The following is a 20,252-nucleotide window of genomic DNA, read 5'->3' as shown; positions in this document are numbered from 1 at the left end:
GTAGACCGAAGAGTACTGCTCGTATACCGTCCCAAGGAGAGGACAAAGACAATTTCAAATCTAAAAGAAAATGCAGTCGTTGCTTGGAATATGGACATACTAGATCAACTTGCACCGCACATTATGATCTTTCTGAAGGTAAACAAAAGTCCAAGTGTAACTCAAAAACAAAGGCAAAGCCGAAGGGGTTGGTAAAGGGCAAGGGTAAAGGAAAACGTGAAGACTCATGCTCAACACAATTTGGCTCCACTTATAATTTGAGTGATGATTAGCTTCTTCTTTGTGTTTTAAATGTGTTTAACTGCCATGGATGATAGGTATGTGTGTTTGTATATTTTCTAGCCGTTTAACTGTCGTGTATGTGTTGTGTCTGTAACTTGTGTTATTTGTTGTGTAATTAATAAATGTAGTATGAGATAATATATAATAATTGTTGTTCAAATTAAAGTTTATTTCACTAAATTGGATGGCAGACTACATTGGAACTCATGAAAAATCTTATCTGATATATCTTATCCAATAGTAGTACGAGTTATGCTTAGTCGACCCACTAATCGGTCGCCTACAACGCAAGGATGGTCGACTAGGGTTAGTCGACCCACTTATGGCTAACAAGTCGGTCGACCTTGAAGTCGACCACATCATCGAAGTAGTCGACCAACATCAATGAAGAATGTTGGTCGACTACCTTGAAAACTAATGTGGTCGACCGGGTAAAGGGGTAGTCGACCCAAATTGTGGTCGACCTAATGGTGTAAATAGACAATTTTTTTCCCGAAAGTGTATTTTGGAAGAAAAGTTTTTAAAAAGTGCATTTGGGCAAATTTCCCTTTCGATTATCATCATCAACCCGCTTTGTAGGGCTTTATTGTCAACGATGTCTCAACAATTTAGAAGGTTCTGAACGGAAATAAAAATGAGCTCTTATACATATTAATTTTTTTTAAAACATATAACAAGATAATACTAAAATTTATCAATACAAAAAGAGTTCTCAAGACGGACGTATAAAATTGTTTTATTCGCAAATATTTATCCTGTAACTATAATTAAACTATTATTTAATTAGAATTACACTCCTAGCATTTTTTGAAACAAAGTCTTTGACTATTGTTCAAATTTAATTAGAATTACCCTTTATATACATTCAAATTTTTGGGCCCTTATAAATTTTTGGGCCTATGGACTATCGTTCATCTTGCTCCTATCCGAAGACGTCTCTTTTTATTGTGTAATTTTTTCGATCCTTCCATATATCGTAGCTTTTTTTCCCGGCGAAAAAGATAGAAATATATAAAACTAGTCCGGACCTGCCCGCGCGATGCGGCGGGGGCTTTCGGCCGGCGTCTTCATATTTAACGCAGTTTTATTTACAGAAGGGTAAACGGGCCATCTGTTATGCCTCGTTGTTGGTGTCGTCGTCTTTAGTGTTTTTTAAAATCTGTCCGGTTCGAACGTAGTTAATTTCGTTTTGTTGATAAAATTATTTCGAGCCTAATGGTGCTGGCGAAAAAATTTAACTCGCGGCGAGCAGGAAGATACGGGCTGTCGTTGTGTTTAGCGTTTTTTTAAAAAGTGTCCGTTTCGAACGTAGTTAGTATCGTTTTGTTCATAAAATTATTTCGAGCCGCTGTCGTCGAAAAAATTTAACTCGTGCCGAGCGGGAAGATACGGGTTGTCGTTGTGTTTAGCGTTTTTTTGAGAAGTGTCCGTTTCGTGTATAGTTAGTCCCGTTGGGTTCATAAGATTTTTCCGAGTTGAACGGTGGTCTCTGAAAAATTTAACTCGCACCCAGCGAGAAGATATGGCCCGTTATAAATTCGGGTGGATTTAGTTTCTTATGTTTTAATTAAATTATATATTTACACTTTTTATCCCTTAAAATGTGTAAACTTGAGGGATCGTTGTGGAAATATAGGCGAATTTGAGGGACCGTTTGTTATGTGAACGCAAACTCAAAACTACAATTAGATATAACTAAAACTACAAAATTTCACACCTCTGTTAGTATATAAGGTTATATATTTACACTTTTTATCCCTTAAAATGTGTAAACTTGAGGGATCGTTGTGGAAATATAGGCTAATTTAAGGGACCGTTTGTAATGTGAACGCAAACTCAAAACTACAATTAGATATAACTAAAACTACAAAATTTCACACCTCTGTTAGTATAGTATATAAGGTTAATAATTAATTAATAATTTAGCCATATTCATCGAACAATGAATTGGCCATATTCATCAAATAATGAATTGGCCCATAGATACATTGGGTAGATTTTCGGGAACATGCTCACAAAAATTTAAACAGAATAGAAAAACCAAAACAAACATTGGACATCTGAAAATTACGACCATAGATCAAAACAATATGCATTGTGGATCAATATCCATGGTTGAGGCATCCAATTATCCAAGTATGAAGTTGATGTGACTGACAAATTTTGTCTTTGAGGCCCACAAATATGCATTATCAGATTCAAGAGAATACTTTAGTGGTTTTGAACATATATTGTAGCTTTGTGAGCTTGTTTCTCAAGTCTTTAATGAATTTTGCTAGTCAATAGAAAACAAATTAAATTTATCAATAAACTGATATTCAACACTCCAATATTCTACACTCCAATAAGTGATTTTAATAGAGTATTTTATATCGATTGACAACTAAAACTAATTTATTTTGATTCACAACTAGAACCACCGTGCATAGTGATTTCAAAGAAGTGAGACTATATTAAATGATAAATTAATTTAATATTTAAGTTTGTCGGGCTTGGTAAAGAAATTGGACAGCGAGAACTCAATAATTCTTGGTCAAAAAATAGACACGAGAAGTCATAATTAGTGGATGATAAATTGATTAGTGGACCATATATGTAAAAGATTGTATAGAGTTTTATGAATGATTGGGTTGTGGAGGCTGTTTTTTTTCCCTTGAAAAACTAGAACTTAAATAAAGAATGCAGTTCATCTATGATGAAAAAGCTCAAATAAGACAAAAGAAATCAAAGGCCAAATAAAGCAAACCACGGCCAAATCAAAATGAAAGAACATAGGATACAACATCAAACAACAAAACCTAATACCACATGAGTAATGCATGAGGGAAGTGAGATGTTGACAATTCTTCCTCTATTCGAGAATAAAAACAAGTCACTTCTCCACCCAGAGTGAAACACTCTCAAAAGTAGAGAAAGTCATCAATCTCTCTATTCGACGGATAAAAACTTAAAAAGTAACGCTAAACAACCAACACCGGAAACATAACTAGACCTAACAAACAAAAACACGACAATCAAAAACTAAACATGTTAAACATTGAATTCCCCGTGAGGTTATGCTCTTTCATTGATCGATATTTATAGCATACATAAACCCTAACACTATTGAAACCCTAGCGGACCCAGCCCACAATGCAATCGGGCTGGCCCAATACTAATACACTAACAAAACCAACACCCTAAGCAATATTTGACTAACATCTACTTGCTCGGGGAAACATCAACATCGTTTATACTGTTCATAAAAAAGGGCGATGCGCTCCATTTCCAACGAAGAGTTCAATTTCTTTGATCTCGGCTTTAGTAACTTCCCCTCAACTTTCAAGAACCTAAGAGACTTACCCGATTTCGATCAATCAATCAAAACTAAATCTGCATTAGTTATATAACATTAATGTACTGCACAATGTAATATGAGGTAATATACATTTAATACGGGGTAATACATATTTATAATATACATATACATTTATATTTATAATGGATTGATAGATAATTGATAAATGTCACCATGCTCTTCTCTATATATATCTCATTTTCTAAAATGAGTGTAAATGCTATATAGTTACTCACGACATGTGACGATCCGGGAATTTCCGATCAAATTTAAACTTTAATCTTTATATATTTCCGACACGATAAGCAAAGTTTGTTAAGTTGAATCTCAAGAATTTTAAACTGTGTCCATACATTCATTTAAACCTCGACCAAGTTCCAACGATTCACGAACCATTAAATTGAACAGATAGGATTATATGTATATGTGTATATATTATAACTTGAAATATTAACAAAGTATTAAACGTATAATACTTTACATGAACGTATTTGTTTCATAATATATTCAAATAGTTATCGATGGAATTAAAAGATATATCAAATGATTGATTTATCAGATAAATTGAATTATGGCTACGAGTCTCTATTGAGAGGTCCACTTTAATTTAGAAAAACCTTTCCTTTTAACGGTATCCGGAATATTTGGTAAAAGTGATTTACAATAGTGTCATTAACGAGAGTTAGTCAAAAGTTAGTAATCATTTCCGTTTAAATTTCAAAGGTGTACTTTACTTTGATAAACTCGTGTCCTTTGATAAATCAACTATTTAGTTTTCATATTAAAAACATTATTTGGTAAAATAACTACTATTATTAAAAAGGAATTAAATTATATAAAACGAACTTTGAAATGTAATTGGTATTGAAAGACTAAATAATATATCATTAGATAAATATTTCAAACATATATATTATGTACAAATTTACAATTTACAATTTTAAATAAGAATATATATATATATATATATATATATATATATATATATATATATATATTTCTAACTTAGTCATAAAACGTCCTAATTTAAAATAATATATTTTGATAAACAACGAGTCACTGATTTATAGAAGCAAATGACCACAACGCTCAAATTTTATAAGTTACATTTTTATAAGGTAATTTATTGATAAATAAGTCAAATTATTATTAAGGGTACACGTCGCGTAACGTAAAGGGCTAGTTATTTAAACGTACGAAAGTGCGCTCAAAAAATCGAAAGTGGTACATGAGTTGAGTGACAACGTACGAGTCAATTAAGTAAAAATTACATTTTTACCATGAACGTAAATATAATATAATATATAAGTAATTATATAAATTAAATATATTATATATTATATATATATTATAATTAATCGATTGTCGGCAAGGAATTGAATTGGATACCAGCTGGATCACTTGATCATGCGACTGCATGAAAACATTGAGAGAACCCCATGCGATCGCATGGGGTAAGGATTCTGGCAACATCTATAAACTTGTCATTTTGATCGAACACAACACACACATATCACATATTACTCCGTATATAATTATATTTATATTATTATTATTATTATTATTATTATTATTATTATTATTATTATTATTATTATTATTATTATTATTATTATTATTATTATTATTATTATTATTATTATTAGAGTAGTGTTATAGTTAGGAGTATTAATATTATTAGTATTTATACATAAAATACTACGACGGAGTGCTGTTCGGGTAATTTTCAAAACTAGTTTGCGAGTAGGATAGGGTTAAGGAAATTATGGGTTATAGCTATGGAGGTGATGGGTATGGTTCATGGGTATCCTCGTGAGGTCAATCTAATGTTTATCGTCTCCGTTGCGTCTACGTACCTTTCCTGCAATATTGAATCTCAATATTGATACGTGAGTATTCATAATTTAATTTTTACATACTAATAGTGTATCCCTGACTAATGCTCGAGAATATAGGATTATGCATGCTTGTACTTTTGATATTGCCATTAGATAGGATATGTTGAATCCTGAATTAGTTACGTATGTGGTTGAGATAAGGTATAAGATATGTATGTCGTTGGAAAGCTATCGAAAAATTAAGAACTTTTCATTTAGATATCGAACGGTTTCGATGAACGAATTTGAAGTTATAGTCAATCGAATTTTTGTATTATTATTAAAAATGATTATTATTATCGTCGTTCTAGTTTTATCTTATTATTATTATTATTATTATTATTATTATTATTATTATTATTATTATTATTATTATTATTATCTTTATCAATAAAAGGATTTATCATTAAAAATTGTTATTTTTATTATTATTACTATCGTTATTATCATTAAAGTTATAATTAGTATTATTATTATTATTATCTATTTATTATTATTATTATTATTATTATTATTATTATTATTATTATTATTATCATTATTATTAATATATATATATATATATATATATATATATATATATATATATATATATATCATTATTTAAAAATGGTTATTGTTATTGTTATTATTATTATTATGATATTATCATTAAAATAATTATTAGTATTATCGTTAATAATGTCATAGCAATTATCATTATTAGTATTATTGTAATTAAAACTAATATTAGTAACACCTAATTATTTTGATTACTATTATTATCATTATTATGAACACGATATAAAAGAAGATTAAAAGCTATTAAACGAAACGATTAGAAAATAATGAGTAAGAGTATCTTGATGAAATTAAAATATTATAAGATATTAATTTAGATAAAATTATCGTTCTTATTATTTTTATCATTACTATTATTATTAAAAGTATCGTTAGTATTAAAACTATTATTTTAACAAAAATTATCATTTTAATAGAAATGTCATTGTTATTATAAAATATCACTATTATTATCATTTTAAATAGCATTATTATTTTAAAGATAATATTAAAAAGTGTCGTAAATATTAAAGTTATCATAATTAGAATTATCATTTTATCATAATGTCATCTTAGTAATTATAAATATTGATATTTTTTTATTAATAAAATAATAATAATTATTATTACAAAATAATACAACTTTTACTTACTAGTATTATAGATATTATTTTATCAAATAAATATGTGATACAAACATATTTTACTACGTGTAATAATTTTTTTTTAATAATATCTATAATATTATCTTTATAATATTAAATGAACTCTATAAATTTTATTACTTAATATAAAAAAATATATTTTATTATATAAATTTTAATATAAAATTTTATTTATTAATAAATGAATTATATTATTTACTCTAATAATTTTTTTTAATATTTAAAAATATAAAATAACGATATTTAAACTATATATTAATTATGTATGGATTTTGGAAATCATTTTGAGTCAAATTGACTTTTGTTGACCTTTGCATATTAGTCTCGAGCATTAGGATTGTGGTACACTATGACTTGACCTAAATTGTTAGACAAATATTGACCAACATATATATATATATATATATATATATATATATATATATATATATATATATATATATATATATATATATATATATATATACTTAATTTAGGTTCGTGAATTCGAGGCCAACCTTACACTTGTTCAAAGACGTTATATGTATTTTTTACTACGAAATACAGTATGGTGAGTTTCATTTGCCTTTTTACCCTTTATATTTTTGGGCTGAGAATACATGCGAAATTTTTATAAAAGTTTTACGAAATAGACACAAGTAATTGAAACTACATTATATGGGTGAATGATCGAAGTCGAATATGCCCCTTTTGCTTGGTAACCTAAGAATTAGTAAACCGATCTACTAATTGATGCGAATCCTAAAGATAGATCTATTGGGCCTAACGAACCCCATCCAAAGTACCGGATGCTTTAGTACTTCGAATTCGTTTTTATCATGTTCGAAGGATTTCCCGGAATGATAGGGGATATTCTTATATGCATCTTGTTAATGTCGGTTACCAGGTGTTCACCATATGAATGATTTTTGTCTCTATGCATGGGACATATATTTATGAGAACTGAAAATGAAATTATTGTAGTCTATTAAAATGATGGAAACGAATGATTATGATAAACTAATGAACTCACCAACCTTTTGGTTGACACTTTAAAGCATGTTTATTCTCAGGTGTTAAAGAAATCTTCCGCTGTGCATTTGCTCATTTTAAAGATATTACTTGGAGTCACTCATGGCATATTTTAAAAGACGTTGCATTCAATTCGTTGAGTTCAGCAAAGATTATGATTAAGTAAATGACAGATTAGATCATTTATAGATGGATATTATGAAATTGTATGCATGCCTGTCAACTTTCGATGTAATGAAAGTTTGTCTTTAAAAACGAATGCAATGTTTGTAAAATGTATCATATAGAGGTCAAATACCTCGCGATGTAATCAACTATTGTGAATCGTTTATAATGTATATGAACGGGTCCTTTCACGACAGGACAAAACAAGAGGGCAATAAACGATACGTGAACGTACTGATATATATTACGTATCTTCACAATACAACATTCATAATGTTTTCAGGCCCTCTTTCCAATCAAATCTAAGGTGCCCGGATACATGAAAAAATAAAGGAGGGATTGAGACCAACTTGAACATAACCATAACATGGTTCCATCTGTCCTGAATGAGGGAATTAAGGCGGGTATTATTATCATATAGTTGTTAAAACTTTCCTCTATATATACGACGATCAATCTTCTTAACCGTCTTCAACGGATTTAATCTTAAAACAAATTTGTACGTTAATCGAAGTGTTAACAAGTAATCATCTACAAATTCCATCTTTTTAACTCAAGCACTAATGTTCTTAGTAGTCCAGTGGTTAGGGCTCTGAGTTCCTTGCAAGAGGACTCAGGTTCGAATCCATCACTAGATAGACTAGTGGTTAGGGGCCCGAGTTCATTGCAAGAGGTGTCAGGTTCGAATCCCGTATAAGACGAATATTTAGTGGTGGCCAGGGATGAGTTGGAAACAGCCAGGGAGTAATCCCGATTGACTGCGTACATCAGAGTATGAGATCAGATTACTCGTCTTCCCCGATAGACTGAATAGAAAAAACCTTATACTTTTTACCTTACTAATGTTCTTGATCACACTACTATTATTAATTTAACTGAGCCTACATACCATTATCTCAATATACCAAACAAGTACTTTCGTATATTACCAATAACTAAATTTTATAAAGACAAATCATACGACTAGATTTGACAAGTAATCTTTGGATAAGAATCATCTTCAGTCATATTTCAAGATGATAGATTTATCATGTTATTAGATTTGTAAGAAGTAAATTAGGGGACCACTTATTTATTATATATACTTTTTATCTACACACAAAAAATAACATGACCAGTCAAGTTATTGGATAGAATCCAAACCCCTAATTCATAGTATTAGGAGTTGAACCTTACCAATTAACTCACCAATCAATTACCATACATTTATTAACGTTTAGCTTAACATAAATTTATAAGTTTAATAATGTTTGATGATATTTAACATGTTAATCTCCAATGTATTTGTAAAATTTTCATCATCATCTTGTTCAACAACAACAACACCACCATGATATTTAACATGTTAATCTCCAATGTATTTGTAAAATTTTCATCATCATTTTGTTCAACAACAACAACAACGACACCAACAAAACCCAATACCACATGCGTGGTGTATGGGAAGGCGAGATGTAGACAATCCTTCAATTATCCGAGAATAAAGACACGTCATTTTTCCACCCAGAGTGAAACACTCTCAAGAGTAGTGAAAGTCATCCATCTCTTTATTCGACGGATAAAGAGATTGCTTTCGAGAGGACCTCCGGCCTTTAAGTAGGAAAAAGTTTTTTCTTTTAAAAAAAACTAAAACAAAAATAATAATAATAGACGCCATGAAAATAGTAGAATCAAATTTTCATGAGTTTTAAATCCTGCCTGAAATTTAATTAAACTATAAGAGTCAGTTAAGTCGCTAATAAATCGACGATCATCGTCTTGTTCTATAATCAAAATAGACAAAACTCCAATTTGACTAGTTTAGTTTTTCCCCCCCAATATCCCATGAACCTGTAATCATATTAACCCATCCTAATTCCTAAGCCCAACCAATAACCCGGTTCACCCAACTAACACAAATTCCCAATCTACAACTCGGTCCACCCGACTTAACTCCCAATCCATAACCCGGTCCACCCAATTCCACCGTTATCTGCTATTCTACCGAACCGGCGAACACCATATACCAAATTCAAACCCTACGCCGGAAAAATAACCCGATTTCATCGTTACTAAATCATGGCGTTCGCTACCAACAAAGACGACCTCTGTTCCGAAACAGTAAACAACTCATCATCTACAATCAACTCGAATGACTACATGAACATTGATTCCAGAATCAAAACGGCGTGGTCACATTGGATGAAACTCGGTGCACCTAAACTGATTGTGGCGCCAATGGTTGATAATTCAGAGCTTCCGTTTCGATTACTGTGTCGTAAGTACGGAGCTGAAGCTGCTTACACTCCTATGCTTCATTCTCGTATTTTCACCGAGAACGAAAAGTATCGATCGACTGAATTCACTACTTGTAAGGTTAGTGAGGATACTCTGCTCAATTGGTTGATTGAATTGCGATGTTGTTGTTGTTGTAGTTTTATTGAATTATGTGTTTGATGTGTGATATTGTGAGTTTGTTGGTTGAAATGTGTAGGAAGATCGGCCGTTGTTTGTTCAATTTTGTGCGAATGATCCGGATACTTTACTGGAAGCTGCACGAAGAGTGGAGCCGTATTGTGATTACGTTGATATTAATTTAGGGTAAGCTTTTTGAATTGTTGTTTATTGGAAAGGGATTTTAATTAGGTATCATGTGAATGATATGTTGATGATATAAAAGGTTAATGGTTGATGATATAAGTCTACTCTGTAATTAGCTATCTATGTATGCTGTATTTGAATTCAATGTATGTGAATGGTATGGCTTTCGGGATTTAAAATAGAGCCTTTTTGTGGTCTTTGAGTGCCAACATAAAATGTTGGTTGCATAATATAATGATGTGTGCTTAATTATGTGAACCATACATAAAGCGAGAAGAAAGTTGGGCCACTTAATCTACTTTGTAAGGTCACGTTAAACCTACTGGTTATAATTAGATATCAAATGCGATAGACTGGAGTTGTAGTTATTGTTTCTAGAATCAAGAATTGAAACGAATGTACATAGTTTCGCTGGAATTAACATATTTGTGTAGGGTTAAACTTGATTTGTTTGATTTATACAATGGTTTTTTGATGCACTTAATCTCTGACAACACTCATAGTTTAATGGTAGAAACAGTGTTAAAATGGTTTTGATTTGTTGCTATATGTTTTAATTGTACATTGTTATATGTACTTCTTCCATTTGCAGGTGCCCACAACGTATTGCCAAACGAGGAAATTATGGAGCGTTCTTGATGGATAAACTGCCTCTGGTAAAGTCCTTGGTTGAAAAATTAGCCCTTAACCTTGATGTTCCTGTGTCGTGCAAAATCCGACTTTTTCCCTATTTGCAAGACACGTTAAAGTATGCAAAGATGTTAGAAGATGCAGGGTGTGCTCTTCTTGCAGTACATGGAAGAACCCGAGATGAGAAAGATGGAAAAAAGATTCGAGCAAATTGGGATGCAATACGGGCTGTTAAAAACGCTCTTCGAATACCTGTCCTTGCAAATGGAAACATACGTCACATGGAAGATGTTAAAGAATGCTTGAAAGTGACAGGTGTTGATGGTGTACTTTCAGCTGAAACCCTTCTTGAAAATCCTGCTCTGTTTGCTGGATTTAGGACCGGTGATTGGGTATCTGATGGTGATCAAGATGGTAAATTGGATCAAGCTGATTTAGTTGTTGAATATTTGAAGCTTTGTGAAAAAAATCCAGTTCCATGGAGAATGATACGTGCACATGTTCATAAGATGTTAGGGGAATGGTTTAGGGTTCATCCACATGTAAGAGATGATTTCAATTCACAATCGATACTCAGCTTTGAATTTTTGTATGATATGGTTAATCGGCTAAGAGATCTTGGTGTTTCAAGGCCTCTTTATGTTAACAACAATTGTCTTGAAAGTGTATCTGCAAACGGAGTCTAGGATGAGTTCAACTATCCGGGGCCCACACAGGTGCATTTGATGTTACTTTTTGTATACTAGTATATCATGATCATGAATTCAGCTATCTATTTTCTTTTTAAATGAAGATAACAGAGGTTAGAAAGTTATGTGTGATAGTTTTATAGTATGCTGAAAACTCCTTTCGTCTTGTTGAGATTAAAGCTCATTAGCTGAGACTTGGAGTAGATTTTTAGTTCCAAACTGGGACCCATTGCTTTTTTGTAGACTTGTTATTGATACACATTTATTATTTAGAATCAATAAAATGTGTGTGTTATGTTCCAAGGAAGATACGCTCAATGTTACTCTCATGCTTTTGTTTTACTGTCTTAGTAGTTAGTATCATGATTGATAATTTGATATCTAAGGATGCTGACTTGTCATTTTATTAATAGGATTGAAGGATTGATAATAACACCTGCTTATAATATCTATGTAAGAATGAGAACAGAGTGTTATTTCATAGTGTTGATGTTAGATATGCTATAAATGATAAAAGTATTTGCATGAAGTTAGTTGTTCACTTGATCATAATAGTGATGTACTGATGTTAGATATGCTAGACCTATCCAACTAAGTTGGTTGTTCATGTTGAAATTGCTAACAAACAACTCATATTCTATCTAACTGTTGTTTTGCTAGACCCATCCAGCTATCAAAGTAACTATTATTTACTTTGATAGTTATATATACACAAATATATGTTATATGTATAACATAATAACAATAAAGATATTTATTATAGGCTGATCCAGAGAGAATCATGACTTTAGAGGGAGGTAGAGAAGATTCATTTATTAATTATTTATAAAATTAATCATTGAATATATTAAAGGTAAAGTTTGCTTTAATATTCATTGATGAATAATATTATTTATTATATGTTATTAATGCTATTAGCAATATAATAATTAATAATAACAATAATAAATAATAATAGTAATATAATAATAATAATTATAATTATATAATTAATAATGATAATAACAATAATGAATATAAAGGCAAAGTATTCTCCAATATTATTTTCTTTTTTTGGCTTTTAATGTTCATTGATGAATGGTATAATTGAGTTAATATTCACTACATAATATTACTTGTAGTTATTTAGAAACAACACTATTATGATCAAGTGGTTGACGTCCCGATATTCTATCAAGTGGTCTCAAGTTCAAATATCACTAACTGCATATCTTGGGATCCAATGATTCAGCCTAAGAGTCGGAATCGTTTAGTAAATAAATCGGTTAGGCCGTGTACATCTAAGATAAGCCTTATGGTTGGCTTTTACCCAAAAGAATATTAAAGGCAGATTTTGCTTTTAGGATCCGTTAAATAAATAAAAATGCCACTCATTAATTTGAATATTATTATATATGCACCAATATTTATGTTATATGTTGATTTATGTATTTATAATAATAATATTTCATTTTTCATATTTATGAGATTATACAATCTCATTACACTTTTATTTGTATCATATTATTGTATTATAACGTGTTCGTATTGTAATGTGCTAGAGTACAAAGTTTTATATTATCACATCACATTATATATTTTATATGTAATATGTATTTATAGTATTGTTTAGAATTAGAATCATATCGTGGTCTTTGGGTTTATATATATTATATGTGTATGTGTATATATATATATACGTGGTCATTGGGTTTAAGTTAATAAACCGTAGAGTTGTAATATATAGCCATAACCATTTCAAGAAGCCTACCAGTAAAACATTCATCTGATGGCCCTTGGTTCCACCACCCAATCTTGTCCACCTGCTTCAGAGTCCTCGGTTGATGCTAGAATCGAGAGAGCGTGGGCCCATTGGAAGAATATTGATGAGCCTAAGCTGATTGTAGCACCAATGGTTGATAATTCAGATCTTCCTTTTCGATTACTTTGTCGAAAATATGGTGCTGAAGCTGCCTACACCCCCATGTTTTATTCTGGTATCTTTGCTGAGAACGAGAAATATCGCTCTGAGGAATTCACTACTTGCAAGGTAAGGATGTTTTTACCGTATGACTGCTACTGTAATTGTTTGTAGTAAATATGGAGTAAGGTAACTCTTATTCTTGTTGCTTGAAATTTGTAGGAAGATCGACCATTATTTGTTCAGTTTTGTGCAAATGATCCAGAAGCTTTGTTGAAAGCGGCACGAATGGTGGAGCCTTATTGTGATTATGTTGACATCAATTTGGGGTAAGCTTTTTAAAAAATTAAGATTAACTCGAATAGAAATATTGTTTTTTTTTTTTTTTTTTTCTTTTTTTTGATGTAGGGATTTTTACCGAAAAAATAGTTGACAAGCTTTTCATATATGTTTTCTTAATACTTAATTTTCTTTGAAATATATATATATAACAAAGAAAATATTACACGGATAGTCGTGGTTTGTACTACATTACCAGCCTCGTTCCTAAACTTTATTTGATGTGGATAGTTCTTGTGGTTTGCACATGTTACACGGGGAGTCTCTCCGTTATTGATTTTTGTTGAAGGAATCAACATAATTTATTAAAAAAAAATTCAAATTTCAAATTTTTATTAATTTTAAAAAATATTTATTTACTTTAATTTTTTTTATATTTAATTACTCTGTTTTTTAAATAATTGAAATTTTAAAATAACTTGATGGTCCTTATTTTTTTTACTAATTCTATAAAAACAAATTAATTAAATATTTTAAAGGAATATTTAAAAAAGTTAATGTTAGGGAAACATTACATTGATGGTTAGTTATTGGAAATAATTAAGAATCCGATTTCCCAATTTTTATTTATATTACTCAATTTTCTTTTACAAAAGTTATAAAATTTTAGACCTTTTCTCTTTAACAATCAAATATGATTACACAATTTATATTACTACAAGAATCCGATCTCCCAGTTCAAATGATTTATGAGATCTTATGTACAGTGGCGATTGTATGTATAGTGAAGTGGGGTCAAAGGACCCCATTAATTAATTTCTTATATTGACAAAATACTATTAAATTTATAAATATGACCCCATATAATTTTAAATTTAATGGTTTTTATGGAATAAAATAGCCGTTCTTTTGAATTTTTTTTTTTTTTTAAGTATCACTCAAATTGTATAGGACACCATTGAATTTTAATCCTAGAATCGCCACTGTTTATGTAACTTCTTTTACCTATTCAACAAATATTCTATTAGATGATTTTTAAACCCGTTTGATATGAACATGACCCTATATCCCATTTTGATTGCTTACAATAGTCAAACTGGGGCATGTAATTCTTTTCCCATGTGTTTCTTCCATATGAAGGTGCCCAACGCATGTTGCTGAACAAGGAAACTATGGATCTTTCTTAATGGACGATTTGCCTCTCGTTAAATCCTTGGTTGAAAAACTATCTCATAATCTCAATGTTCCCGTGTCTTGCAAAATTCGAATCTTCCCAGATATTCAAGACACTCTAAAATATGCAAAAATGTTAGAAGATGCAGGTTGTTCACTTCTAACTATACACGGACGCACACGAGATGAGAAAGATATGAAAAACATTAGAGCAAATTGGAAGGCAATACGAGCTGTCAAAAACGCTGTTCGAATACCTGTTCTTGCAAATGGGAACATACGTCACATGGGTGATGTCATCCAATGCTTGGAGGACACTGGTGCCGATGGCGTAATTTCAGCTGAGTCTCTTCTTGAAAATCCAGCTTTGTTTTCTGGATTTAACACCGTTAAATGGGTATTCGACAGTGAAGATGGATATCCAAGTGGTAAATTGGACCAAGCTGATTTAGTAGTTGAATATTTGAATTTGTGTGAGAAATATCCCGTGCCATGGAAAATGATTCGTAATCATGTTAATAAGATGTTAGGAAAGTGGTTTAGGGTTTATCCACAGATAAGGGACGATTTTAATGAACAAACCGTACTAAGCTTTGAGTTTTTGTACGATATGGTCAATGGGCTAAAAGATCTTGGTGTTTCAAGGCCTTGCTATGTCACGGAAAACATATGTGCAAACAGCATAGATCGTTAGTTCAAAAGCTCATAGAGGTAATTTTAGGTTATTAAGCGAACAAGTTAAAGTGTTAGTTTGAGAGTTCAAGTTAGTAATGGTATCAGTTTTCGTAGTTATTATTAGGCAAGTATCATCTTTTATTTCCTGCTCGTTTTACCCTGTTGGTATGGTGATGTCGATTTAGCTTGTTATTGGTGTTAGCTACTTGGCTTTTATTGGTTTCGATCCGATAGTTTTTGTTTCTTGGTCTTTGTAGCGCCTCACTAGTTTTTTTTTTTTTTTTCCTTTTTTTTTTTTTTCAAAAAAAAAAAAAAAAAACTTACGGAGTATAATATATGCGCCTTTTGTCAGAAAAGCTTGGAATGAGTTATCCGGTCTTGTAGTGAGTGAATATTGCTAATATACTCCATGTACCATCCGCTAGAATAACACCCCACTCCAATTCATATAACTGATTTGGAAGATCATTTAATCCAATCTCGCACTTGGAAAATAACAAATTCTGCACGGGCCTAACTTGGACTCGTTGGGTGTTTGTTTTTACAGCTGTTGATCAAAACTCTTGTTTTCCAAACGAACTATGATAATTCGCCCTAAAAAAAGAAAATTGCCAAAATTCCTCGCAAGGTGCCTGTTTGCGAGCCTTGCGACTTGGACTTGAACCTTGCAACTTGGTTTAATTATTTGTAATAAGTTTTATAAACTTTGAAACGTCATATCTTGGGCCCTGTTGCTCCAATTTAGGTACCGTTTTTTTTTTAAATCGTGTATTTAAGAAAACCACACATTTCACAAGTTGACACATTTATACATAAATCGCAACTCGTAATATGCGGTTGTTTTTGAATAAAAAATGGAAATTTTGGTTTTAGTAAAAACATCTAGATCTATAATAATTACGCACTTTCAAAAATAACTGTGCCTAAATACGAGCTACGGATTTAAAGTATCACGATTTGAAAAAAATTCGATCGTGCCAGGTTGCCAGTCGCAAGGTCGCAAGATAACCTTGCGACCAGGTGATCGCAAGGTGCAAGCCAAAGTCGCAAGGTCGCAAGGGGAACCTTGCGACTTGCGAGGGCTTTCGGCAAAAAATTTTTAAGGGCGAATCATTATAGTTCGTTTGAAAAATGGACATTTTGGTCAATAACCCGAGTTACAATAATAACTCGAAAGACTGAGGGTTGCAACAAAAGAAAAAATTAAGGGAAATTGATGAAAATACACTTTTTTTAAGGCTTCAAACAAAATATACTTTTTTAAAAAAAATTGCCCTTTTACACCATTCGGTAGACGGGATTTCTGTCTACCACCTTTATCTGTCGTCTACTACCATTTTTACAAAGTAGTAGACAGTAACAACAAGGTAGTAGACAGTGAGAACAAAGCAGTAGACAGTCAATTACAAGGTAGCTGACCGTCTACTGCCTTGTTGTTACTGTCTACTACCTTGTTGTAGGTGTCAACTGATATGTATTATTGGTGTCAACACCTACAACAAGGTAGTAGACAATAACAACAAGGCAGTAGACGGTCAACTACTTTGTAATTGGCTGTCTACTGCTTTGTTCTCACTGTCTACTACCTTGTTGTTACTGTCTACTACTTTGTAAAAATGGTAGTAGACGACAGATAAAGGTGGTAGACAGAAATTCCGTCTACTGAATGGTGTAAAAAGACAATTTTTTTTAAAAAAGTGTATTTTGTTTGAAGCCTTAAAAAAGTGTATTTTTAACAATTTCCCAAAAATTAATATAGGCCAACGGACCACCCTGCTAATCAACCCAATTTGTGAATTTACTTTTAACTTATATCATTTATGTTCATTTTGAGTTAGATATATTAAATTTATTACAAGCTCATGCTATTACTTGTGATGAACCTAAAATGGTTATCCACAAGAAGTCAAGAATAGCCAAAAAAAATATTATAAAAACTGGCTAAAAATATGACAATAACAAAATATTTGTTAACCAAAATTTGTAATGTTGTCGTTAACATACAAAATAATATTGTATGTAGCGGCTGATTAATTCTAGAATGATAATTATTTAATGTACAATCATTTTCTTCGTTTAACGATAGCCAAGAAAAATCCTTGGGAACTATTAAAGCTATTCAGAGACAATAGTTAAAACACAAAATAAGGTTTTCTATTAATCATCTGAGAAACTTCCAAATGCTAAACAAACTTTATAATTTATTTATTCATTTCCAACAGTTAGGTTAAACGACAATAAATATAAGAACAATAATTTGAGGAATAAAGTTGTTATTGTTATAATTCAGTAGGCTTATAACTACTTTTAGTGGTTCTTGACTGTAGAAGGTATATAGAGATAGAGATACTGTAAAACGGAGAAAACAAAGGTTGAACAAAAGGTATGAGTAATTGGTTTTTTATTTATAGAAAAATGTACAATGAGAGTTTGGTGGCATTTGGAATCTAGAGAGAGAGAGTGTTTTTGTTAACCAAAAAATACACATAATAAACTCTAACTCAACACACCTATTTATACTCAAAAAAATATACTATGCAATATCTATAATAATAATAAAATTATCATCCAATTATTACTTTTATAACACTCCCCCTTGGATGATAATTTTATTAGTGAATAACTAGTACTGCCTCGTTAAAAACCTTGCTAAAGAAAACTCTTTGGGATAAAACTTTAGCTAAGGGAAAAAGAGTGCAGCGTAGAGTTGACTCCCCCTCAAGTAGGCAACGCCTGAGTTGTTACATCTTCTGAACATGCCTCATGCCAATATTATGAACGTGTGTTCTGAAAATAGCAGTTGGGAGTGCTTTGGTGAAAAGGTCAGCAGAGTTTTTGCTGGACTGAACATATCTCATTTCAATCTGGTTGTCCTTAATGAGATTTTGAGTGTATGAGAAGAATCTAGGGGGTATGTGTTTTGTTCGGTCACTTTTGATATACCCTTCTTTCATCTGTGTTATGCAAGCTACATTATCTTCATAGATAGTTGTTGAACTTTTATTGCGTTCTAGTCCACAAGAATCAGTAATGAGTTGTGTCATTGATCTCAACCAAAAACATTCCCGACTGGCTTCATGTAATGCAATTACTTCGGCATGATTTGATGATGTTGCAACAAGTGTTTGTTTTTGAGAACGCCATGATATTGCGGTACCTCCATTTAGGAATACATATCCATTTTGAGATTTAGCTTTATGTGGATCAGATAAATAACCTGCATCTGCATAACCAACCAAATCTTGTTTTGATTCGTTAGAATAAAATAATCCTAAATCAGTAGTTCCTCGAAGGTATCGAAATATGTGTTTGATCCCATTCCAGTGTCTTTTGGTAGGAGCTGAGCTGAACCTTGCCAACAAATTAACTGCAAAAGAAATGTCAGGTCTTGTACAATTTGTAAGATACATAAGAGCTCCAATTGCACTAAGATATGGTACTTCTGGTCCCAGGATATCTTCATGATCTTCACAGGGACGAAATGGATCAGTGTCAATATTAAGTGATCTAACAACCATAGGAGTACTTAATGGTTTTGCCTTGTCCATATTAAAACGTTTTAAAATCTTTTCAGTATATGTTGTTTGATGTACAACTAAACCATTAGGCATATGTTCAATTTGTAAACCAAGGCAATACTTGGTTTTTCCGAGATCTTTCATTTCAAATTCTTTCTTTAGAAGTTGAATGGCTTCATGGATCTCTTTATTTGTACCTATGATATTAAGATCATCAACATAAACAGCTATGATCACATATCCGGATGTTGTTTTCTTAATGAAAACACATGGGCAAATAAGATTATTGGTATACCCTTTGCTTATCAAGTAATCACTTAATCGTTTATACCACATGCGACCCGATTGTTTCAACCCATATAAAGACCTTTGTAACTTGATTGAGTACATTTCTTTGGGTTTTGCATTGGTTGCTTCTGATACCTTAAATCCTTCAGGTATCTTCATATATATATCACTATCAAGTGATCCATAAAGATAAGCAGTCACAACATCCATGAGATGCATTTCTAAATTTTCAGAAACTGCCAGGCTGATTAAGTATCTAAAAGTAATTGCATCCATAACAGGAGAATAAGTTTCCTCATAATCAATTCCCGGTCTTTGAGAAAAACCTTGAGCTACAAGTCTAGCTTTATACCTTGTAACTTCATTTTTCTCATTTCTTTTTCGCACAAAAACCCATCTATATCCCACAGGTTTCACATCTTTAGGTGTGAGAATGATAGATCCGAAAACTTTTCTTTTATTGAGTGATTCAAATTCAGCTCGTATTGCTCCTTTCCAATGATCCCAATCATGTCTATTTTGACATTCCATGACAGATTTTGGTTCTGGATCATCATCATCATTCATGATGTCATATGCAACATTATATGAAAATATCTCATCAAGATTTTTCATTTCATTTCGGTTCCATAATATTTTTGAA

At 31.4% G+C, this 20,252-nt stretch overlaps 2 protein-coding genes across 4 annotated transcripts; both read left to right on the top strand.

Annotated features, from left to right (window-relative positions):
* Positions 1 to 9,806: 9,806 nt before the first annotated feature.
* LOC139866289 (uncharacterized) lies at positions 9,807 to 13,684 on the top strand. 2 transcript variants are annotated; one of them, XM_071854480.1, is made up of 4 exons: positions 9,807 to 10,232; positions 10,351 to 10,457; positions 11,050 to 11,803; positions 13,588 to 13,684. In XM_071854480.1, the coding sequence occupies exons 1-3, from the start codon at positions 9,936 to 9,938 to the stop codon at positions 11,771 to 11,773; spliced, it is 1,128 nt and encodes a 375-aa protein (XP_071710581.1). In that variant the 5' UTR covers positions 9,807 to 9,935; the 3' UTR covers positions 11,774 to 11,803; positions 13,588 to 13,684. The 2 variants fall into 2 exon arrangements, with proteins under 2 accessions (XP_071710581.1, XP_071710580.1); XM_071854479.1 differs by lacking the exon at positions 13,588 to 13,684 and having other exon boundaries at positions 11,050 to 12,058.
* On the top strand, positions 11,702 to 15,897 carry LOC139866290 (uncharacterized). Of its 2 annotated transcripts, none has more exons than XM_071854482.1 (4): positions 11,702 to 11,803; positions 13,588 to 13,805; positions 13,899 to 14,005; positions 15,096 to 15,897. In XM_071854482.1, exons 2-4 carry the CDS (start codon positions 13,668 to 13,670, stop codon positions 15,820 to 15,822), a joined length of 972 nt encoding a protein of 323 aa, XP_071710583.1. In that variant the 5' UTR covers positions 11,702 to 11,803; positions 13,588 to 13,667; the 3' UTR covers positions 15,823 to 15,897. The 2 variants fall into 2 exon arrangements, with proteins under 2 accessions (XP_071710583.1, XP_071710582.1); XM_071854481.1 differs by having other exon boundaries at positions 11,768 to 11,803; positions 13,503 to 13,805.
* Positions 15,898 to 20,252: the final 4,355 nt, after the last annotated feature.

The sequence above is a fragment of the Rutidosis leptorrhynchoides genome, chromosome 9 (assembly GCF_046630445.1).
Source record: "Rutidosis leptorrhynchoides isolate AG116_Rl617_1_P2 chromosome 9, CSIRO_AGI_Rlap_v1, whole genome shotgun sequence".
Taxonomy (NCBI): Eukaryota; Viridiplantae; Streptophyta; class Magnoliopsida; order Asterales; family Asteraceae; genus Rutidosis; species Rutidosis leptorrhynchoides.
This window is presented reverse-complemented; position numbering and strand designations above follow the sequence as displayed.

Excerpts from the sequence above, each read along its gene's own strand:
- LOC139866290 (XM_071854481.1), top strand. The coding sequence starts at position 13,545 with ATGGCCCTTGGTTCCACCACCCAATCTTGTCCACCTGCTTCAGAGTCC. Across the intron at positions 13,806-13,898 it reads AGGAATTCACTACTTGCAAG|GAAGATCGACCATTATTTGT; the intron begins GTAAGGATGTTT and ends TGAAATTTGTAG. Across the intron at positions 14,006-15,095 it reads TATGTTGACATCAATTTGGG|GTGCCCAACGCATGTTGCTG; the intron begins GTAAGCTTTTTA and ends TTCCATATGAAG.
- LOC139866289 (XM_071854480.1), top strand. The coding sequence starts at position 9,936 with ATGGCGTTCGCTACCAACAAAGACGACCTCTGTTCCGAAACAGTAAAC. Across the intron at positions 10,233-10,350 it reads CTGAATTCACTACTTGTAAG|GAAGATCGGCCGTTGTTTGT; the intron begins GTTAGTGAGGAT and ends TGAAATGTGTAG. Across the intron at positions 10,458-11,049 it reads TACGTTGATATTAATTTAGG|GTGCCCACAACGTATTGCCA; the intron begins GTAAGCTTTTTG and ends TTCCATTTGCAG.